Below are 8,772 nucleotides of genomic sequence, written 5' to 3' on the forward strand. Positions count from 1 at the left end.
AACCCATTAAAATGATTTTTTTTACAACAAATGGGGAATTGAACATGTAACCTCTCGGAAATGAACAAATATTATATTAGTTGCCAACATAACTGTCATAGCTTAGTGGTTGGAGGAACAAAATAACACTGGCACGTGGAGGATATCAAATTGACGTCAACCTGATGGTTCGGGATGACCGAATCGGGAGAGTAGGATAGCTAATTCAAGGAACAGTCTCATAAGCTCGATTTGTTCCAAGAACGACCATTCCTACTTAATTTAATCAGCATGCACTAGAGTTATAATTATGCACGACCAGCATGCCCATCTCTGATAGAAATAGCAATGATCTGACACGCTCAACCGCTAGTCAGATATGTTATCGGACTCTCAAATCTATAAATAAGGGGCCCCGCTTTGCAACCAAGTATTTGATTCTATCTGGTTTAACACTTTGGTCGAGTTACTTACTGACTTGAGCGTGAGAGTATTTGCCTCCTTATACAGGTCCTTTCAACACAAGATCTTCCAACTCACTTTAGCTCGTTAGCTCACCTAGTTGGTTCATCTCAACCTGGTCGGTCGAGACCATACTTTGTTTCATAAACAGTGATTAAGACAATTTTATGTAATTACGTTTGAATCTTGACCTTTGTATTTGTGATCCAATATTCTCTCTCTCTCTCTCTCTCTATATATATATATATATAAATGAAAAACTAAACATACAAAATGATCTCTATCTTTTCAAGTAATTCTCTATTTGGTTTTTAACCTTTTAAAATTTACAAGTTTACCCTTAATATATAAAAAAAAACTCTAAATTAGGTAATTACTTGAAAAAATTGTTAAATTCAATTAACATAAATTTGGTGTATCATTAAATTGTCATATCAAGGAATTTGCTTGAGATGACATCTTAGTAAGATACTATTTGCCACAAAAATTTAAACCATTCATCAATATTCAACTTTCTCATTAACAAGCGAATCCGAACATAGTTTAACGAGTTAAAACACTTATATCTGATTAGAAGGTCGTGAATTCGAATCCTTCAACCAACATGTTTACTAAAAAAAACACTTGTCCATTAATAAAATTCATTTCGTCTACGTAGTACATCCAAACGACATGCATATATACCAATCTAAATATGTTAAATAAAACTATTTTTTACCGATTTAACTTAATTTGATAATTTTAAATACAATTAAAAGTAAAATTAAGAATGGTAAAATGTTGAAAACAAAATAAAAAATTACATAAAAAGATTTAATAAAATATGAACCATTTATTACCTATTAAAGAAAAGGGGACCGTTTAATAATAATCAATCAATTTAGTTAATTGTTTGCGAAAATCTCGGTTGGTTAAATGAAATTTCCGTTACCCGACATAGTCGACGTAAGCACATGAGAGCGCGTGAGCCACACGCCTGTTATTGTCGGAAATTTACTTTCTATATGTCGTCATGCAATGGAACTGACAAGGCGGCGGCATCCGATCAAACCCATTCCCTTTTTTCTTTTGTAAAATTTATTTTCCCAATCACCATTTCAAATTTCCATTATGACTCCCCCCTCCCCGTATAAAAAAATAAAATCCAATTTCTTTATTTTTATTATTATTATTTAATTATATTTCCCCCCTCTCAACGTTTTATTTTTCCCCTATATAAACCCACTACCTACCTTCTTTCCTCCCAACCCCAAAAGCCAACGACCTTTCTCCTCTCGTCTCTCTCTCCTCCTATTCTTATATTTGGAAGAAAAAAAGGAAAAAAAAAAAACCAAAGCCACCATGTCGATGAGTAGTAGTGAAATCGAAAGCCTTTGGGTTTTTGCGCTGGCTTCCAAATGCTCCGCTTTAACCCAAGAAAACATCCTCTACTCCTTCCTCTTGTTTTTCTTTATTTGGTTTGTTGTCTCCATTTTCTATTGGGCCCATCGTGGCGGCCCGGCTTGGGGCCGCTACGGGTGGCGCCATCGCCGCAGCGCTGCCTCCTCGACCTCCATCCCCGGCCCGAGAGGCCTCCCGGTGATCGGGAGCATGTCCCTGATGTCCGGGTTGGCCCACCACAAGATCGCCGCCATGGCTCACTCCCTTGGCGCCACCCGGCTGATGGCCTTCTCACTCGCCAACACTCGCGTGATTGTCACATGCAACCCTGACGTGGCCAAGGACATCCTTAACAGCTCGGTCTTTGCGGACCGTCCGATCAAGGAATCCGCTTACTCGCTGATGTTCAATCGCGCCATTGGATTCGCCCCCTACGGCCTCTACTGGCGGGCGCTACGACGCATCGCTTCCCACCACCTCTTCTGCCCCAAGCAAATCAAGGCCTCCGAGTCCCAGCGCCGACACATCGTTTCCCAAATGGTCGCAATGTTCGCAGCCCCCCAACCGACGACATGTCGTCCCAACAGTACTAGTAGTAATTCCAGTTTCCTTGTACGGGACGCGTTCAAGCGGGCTTCCCTCAACAACATGATGGGCTCGGTCTTCGGCCGGCTTTACGACCTCTCCGGTTCGGTCTACAATCACGAGGTCGAGGAACTCAAGAGCCTGGTCGACGAAGGCTACGATTTGTTGGGCCTACTCAACTGGTCCGACCATCTCCCCTTACTGGCCGGGTTCGACCCGCAGAAAATCCGGTCCAGATGCTCCCGGCTCGTCCCCAAAGTGAACCGCTTTGTTGGCCGGATCATCGCCCAACACCGCCAAAAATCCGACAAGCAAGTCATGGATTTCGTCGATGTTCTCCTCTCTCTCCAGGAATCCGACAAACTCTCTGACTCCGATATGATCGCCGTTCTTTGGGTAATTAAAAAAAATATATCTATATATATAGATATATTTTTTGTTTTTCTTTTTTTTAATTTCAATTAATGTAATTAATTGAATTTTTCTTTTTGGGTTTAGGAAATGATTTTTCGTGGGACGGACACGGTGGCAGTTTTAATGGAGTGGATACTGGCGAGGATTGTACTTCACGAGGATGTGCAGACAAAAGTTCAGGAGGAGCTGGACAACGTGGTGGGGAAATCACGCGCCGTCGCGGAATCCGACATTCCGTCGCTGGTGTATCTAACGGCTGTGATTAAGGAAGTTCTGAGGTTGCATCCGCCGGGCCCACTCCTGTCGTGGGCCCGCCTGGCCATCACCGATACAACCATCGATGGGCATCACGTGCCTGCGGGGACCACAGCAATGGTGAACATGTGGTCGATAGCACGGGACCCACGCGTCTGGTCGGACCCACTCGAGTTCATGCCCCAGAGGTTTGTGTCCGGCGCCGGTGCCGGCGACGTGGAGTTTTCGATCATGGGTTCGGATCTCCGCCTGGCTCCGTTCGGGTCGGGTCGGAGGACTTGCCCCGGAAAGGCTCTTGCCTGGACAACTGTCACCTTCTGGGTGGCCACGCTTTTGCACGACTTTAAGTGGTCGTCGCCGTCTGACCAAAACGACGCCGTTGACTTGTCCGAGGTTCTGAAGCTCTCTTGTGAGATGGCCAATCCCCTCGCCGTTAAAGTACGCCCAAGGCGCAGTTTAAGCTTTTGAAAAAATAAATAAAATAATATTAATGGGAAAATAAATATATATTATATATATATATGCGAGGGTTTAAGGAAAAAAAATCATGAAAAGAAGGAAAGCTGAAAAGCAAAAAAAAAAAAAAAAAAAAAAAAAAGGAAAAAGAAAACCCTTTAACCCACATGATGTTGGGCTTCTAGGACTGTGTTCCTCGTACATTTTACTCCGACAGTTATCATCAAGGAAGATCTTATTTTCCTCCCTTTCTTTTTTATTTTCATGTAAATATTAATGGAATTTAACTTAATTAATATATTTTTCTCATCTTATTATCTTATTCTATATATAGGAATAAAATAATTAAAAATTTAAAGAGATAATATTGTATTAAAATGGGTGGGCATAAGGAAGGAAAGGTTGCTGTCCAGATTGATATAAATAATTAAAAGAGAAATGGGTTTAAATTGGAAAGATTAGAAGGATTATAAATATGGTGGGGGCAAAGGCAAAGGCAAATGATAGATCTTAATCGACTAAATAGCTAAGTTTTGTGCCGACAACTTGTGGGTATGTCAAGACTTCTCACCAAATAAAATCGACCAATTAAGGTAAAATATCCTCTTTCTTGCGTCTACCAATTTCATTTAATCATTTAACTCGTCGAACGACGGTGTCGATTATAAACATAACTCAATTAGTCCGATTCTTGATGTGCTTCTTATGTGGGGTGTAGGTTCGAATACATTCCTTCTCATTTTGATCATCGAACTTAAACTAATTTATTTTACTTTCGACCATGAACTACAAAAACAACGTTTTTAGTCACATTACAAGAATTTCTAACTCGCTTGATGGTAATTTTGTTGATTCAAGATAAATCGTTGGTCAAGGTCATATATCCCGACGGAGAGAAGACAGTTGGTAGAAATAAAACCTTGCTTGATAGTTTCAAAATAACGTCGGACAAAGTCTTATTTCTCCTAACGTTGTATAGTAAATGTTGGACGAAGTATTATTTAAAATATTTTTAAAATAAAATCTCTCCTGACGGTTTAAGAAAAAAAAGTCGATAGTAGTTCCCTTATCCGATTGTTGTCTAGAAGAGCTGTGTGAATCGGACTTCGTTTGACATTGTTTGAAACCGTCTGGCAACATACTTTTGTAAATTTTTTTTTCTTCAAGAGAAAGACTGTTATTTTACCTCCTTGAATATTCACTTCGACTAGCTTGTGTAGAGATTCAATACACGTCAAACGTTAGTATATCACTACGTCAATACACATCTTCAAAATCATATCATCCATCTCCGGAATGATTTATTCATTGGAAGTTTAGAAATGGGGACCAACCCAACAACTTGGACCAATATTATATTTAATTTTGATTAAAAATGAGACTGTGTAGAACATTTGTTGGTTTCATAATCAAGATTAAGAAGGGGATTAGTGAAAAGAAAGAAAGAGAGAGAGAGAGAGAAAAAAAAAAGAATAGAAAAAAGGTAGTGGGTGATGGTGGGGTTAGAGCATCATAGATGTTAGATTTTATTGTTTGAGCCATTTTAGGACATGGTCCTTCTTGGATGGAAACAAATATGACGACAAGTTTGCACTATATTGTACCTTGTTTTGTATGGTAGGACCAACTTTATTATTATCTAATGCTCCTCCCTTCGTCCTTTTTCTTGTAGAATCCTATGTTTTCTACCTATTTTTCCCCCTTCCCACTCTTTATCTTTTATGAATAATACTTAGTTTTAATACTTTCTTTAGTTGTTAATATCGGGTATTAAATTTCCATCGATATTTCTGTATGTCTATAGATTCGACATCGGCATGAGGGGTGAAGCGACATTTCTATAGTATCATCGTATCATCAAAATATCATTGATATGGACATAATATTATTAATATTAATATATTTCAGCTTGTTTGAAGAGAGTGACAATGTTTGTTTGTTATTTTAAATATTTATTATGAATTTGTTTATTTTGTTTATGATTTTTTTCTTGGAAATACAGATCGATATCGACGTTTCTGTAAAATTGAGAACTGACATTTCCATCAACATTGATGTATAAAACTTTGGTTATAGTTTTATAAGATTTTCCACGTCGTCTCTACAAATACCAAACATTAATAATTCTTATTTTATTTTATTCTTAACGTGATAAATAAAGACGATGAGTTGTTGTGTCTAAATAAGTAAAAATGGTGTTACTATTTGGTACTGACAATTGATTTGAGAGACTTCTATATACCTATATGACTCTTATATGCCCCTAATTAATTTGGACCAAATCAATATGATACAGCTTGATATATTTTTTTTCCAATTGAATCTTGATTAAAAAGACTTCTATATCATCTCTAGGTTTAACCAAAATTTACATCAAATATATTTTTATTGTCCCATGGTCCTTGAATTTTTGCTAAAATTAAAAAAGTGCCCTTTCACTAGGGTCAACAGACTTTGGCATATATTGGTTCCCCAAACTTGAAGAAAATTTGAAGCCTCTTTGTCAATGGGATTGCTACTTGAAAAGTGTGGCTTTAGTTATTGTTTGTGCCAAGTTGGGATTGTAATTACTCTTAACTTGCTTTACTTTTTGGTCAAAAGGAAAAAGGAACAAAAAATGAAAAATAAAAAAGATGGAAAGAAATATTTGAAGTTCCCCAATCTTGTAAAGCCAAGTAGATAATTTTGTCTTTGAACAATTTGGACACTTGGCTGAATTTGAAACATATTTTTTTCTCTCAACTTGACCATCAATTATTTGATGAAACTTTTAAGCAATTAAGAATATGTGGCATTTGGTTGATGGAATTCTCACATGTCACACTCCATATCTTTCTAAAATCTCTCACCATTACCCATTTGGATTAGCATTATTGTTCAATTGCTTTTTTAGTCCTAAATTTTAATTATATTTTCAATTTAGTCCCTGTATTTTTTAAAATTTGAGTTTTTTTTTGTTGTACTTAGAGTTACAATTGCATCCTAAATTATAGCATTAACCCTTATATTTTCTACTTTTAAGATAAAATAATATCTCTAAGCCTTACCCAAAATTCATTTTTTTTTCTGAATTAATACGACTTATTATACCTAAAGTTATTAAAACAAAATGTCACATCACTAAACTAAATTTAAATATCTATTAATAACTTCACACGGTTTAGATTTTTGTTACACTTTGTAAATATTAATAGCAATTTATGGCGAATGTTAATAAAAAGATGAGATGATAAATGAAAATTTTAAAAGTGGAGGTTGATTCTGGACATGCCGCAAGTAAGTGTAACTTCAGTACCACGGACGCATTCGTTTGAAGCTTTAGGTTACCTGTACCCAGAAATATAGTACCGGTGTGGTGCTGATTTGACTAATGCACTTCGATGCTTAAGTTAGAATTCAAGTAGGGAGTAGGCTGATATAGAGCAAAAGGAATAGAAAAACGCTAATCTTAGAGGTAAGAGTATGCTTGGGTGTTGTGTTCAGAATTCTCACAAAAAATTGTATAGGGAAATTCGACTTACCTCTATTAGGGAGACTCTCTTCCTTAAGTACGGGAGAGGGCGAGTGAGACTCAACATGAGGCAAAGATATAGGGGAGGCGATGTACGGTCCAGTGGGGACCATTAACAGCCTCTTCTACCCTCTGCACCACGAGTGGGGACGTGGCGGCACCTTGGACAATCCTTTGAGGCGTATCATGGTTTGGATACAGTGTGTTAGCATCCTAATCCATTTGTTGACTTTTGTACGGGATGTTCAGATATGCTTGAGAATTAGTGCGCTCGATCGTTTGCAGCTCTTCTTCGACCTAGTCCATGTAGATGGACATGACTTATGATGTGTGACACCTCGGTCTTACCCGATAACAAAAAGTATAAGAACTAAAGTAAAATAAGACAAGATACACAAGAAAACAAAAACAAATTCTATCTCTAGATCGAAAAAATGTTTAAAAAGATCGAGGGCTCAAATACGAAAATTACTAGATTTGAGCTACAAAATGAAGCAGCTAAAAATATTCAAGGTCTATAAAGGTTCTTATAATATGATCACTCGATTTGACAATCACTGTCCCAAGAAGAAAAAGGCTTACAAACCTGTTGGAATAAAACACGGAACAATATAATGTCGTGAGTGATATATTGTAAATTGCACAAAGAACTCATAAAATTATACTAATAGTTCCAATCAAACTTTTAAACCATAAGATTCTTCAACTCAAAATTTTTAATCCTATAAAATATAGAAACTATAATATAAATCTTAGAAAATTTCTTAAATTCAATAATCACAATGTAATTAAGATATAACTTCAAGTAGAGATGTATTTTTAGGTAGTGTAAGTAGGTCTATCCATATAAAGTTTAGGCCAACAGTCGATATTGAGCCGAGATAAAGATTCCATAATGGTGTTATTAATGTTGAATTTAATTGCAATAATTTTAAAAGTTTGGTTCGATTGAACAACTTCAAAATTAATAGTCAAATCGAGCATAGTTCTACGGTAATTGACATATACTTCAAACCATGAGGTTGTGAGTTCGATCCCCACTTCTACATGTTGTACTAAAAAAACTTGAAAATTAATAGAGTGTGATCGTGGCGCGATTTTTGTAATTTTTTCTAATTTAAAAATTTTTACCTGAAATAAATGTTGGGAAATATAATTTTAAGTACACTTTCTTAAATAGGACATTATCAATTTAGAGTTAAAAAAATAAAAAAAGAATGACATTATCCGTAAGGTAGACACTTAATAGGATAATTAACTAAAGATGTGTGGACTTTTTGTTAGTACAACAAATTGGGGTTAAAGGATTCGAACCACCGACCACCTCAAAATAAGGAGTAGATGTCAATATTATCGCTGAGATATGCTCATTTTGGCAAATGTGTAAGTACTTAACATATGGTTAACGAAAATATAAGTAATCATCATTTAACTAAAATCATGTTTGGAATGATGAGAATAAAATTTCAGACAAATATTATATTTTCATAGCTAGGTAAACGTGATTGTTCTACATTTAAATTAGACGATACGCCCTATATACTCTCATTAACTAGGTGAACGTCTTGTAAACTCATACAATCATGTAGTAAAATCAATGACGATCAAATTTGATCTTTGCCATCACAAGATGATGGCGTAATGCACCACCATCACGAACATGAGTGTACGTATGGCTCGAGGCATTACAAAAGAGTAAGAAACTCTCTTTTACTTTCTTATGGGCAAAA

At 36.4% G+C, this 8,772-nt stretch overlaps 1 protein-coding gene across 1 annotated transcript; it reads left to right on the forward strand.

Annotated features, from left to right (window-relative positions):
• Positions 1-1,673: 1,673 nt before the first annotated feature.
• On the forward strand, positions 1,674-3,840 carry LOC148210398 (cytochrome P450 78A9-like). The gene is made up of 2 exons (XM_088126759.1): positions 1,674-2,802; positions 2,905-3,840. Exons 1-2 carry the CDS (start codon positions 1,783-1,785, stop codon positions 3,541-3,543), a joined length of 1,659 nt encoding a protein of 552 aa, XP_087982885.1. The 5' UTR covers positions 1,674-1,782; the 3' UTR covers positions 3,544-3,840.
• The last annotated feature ends 4,932 nt before the right edge of the window (positions 3,841-8,772 follow it).

The sequence above is a fragment of the Momordica charantia genome (assembly GCF_013281855.1).
Source record: "Momordica charantia cultivar OHB3-1 chromosome 7 unlocalized genomic scaffold, Mcharantia_2.0 BLBB01000007.1, whole genome shotgun sequence".
Lineage (NCBI taxonomy): Eukaryota > Viridiplantae > Streptophyta > Magnoliopsida > Cucurbitales > Cucurbitaceae > Momordica > Momordica charantia.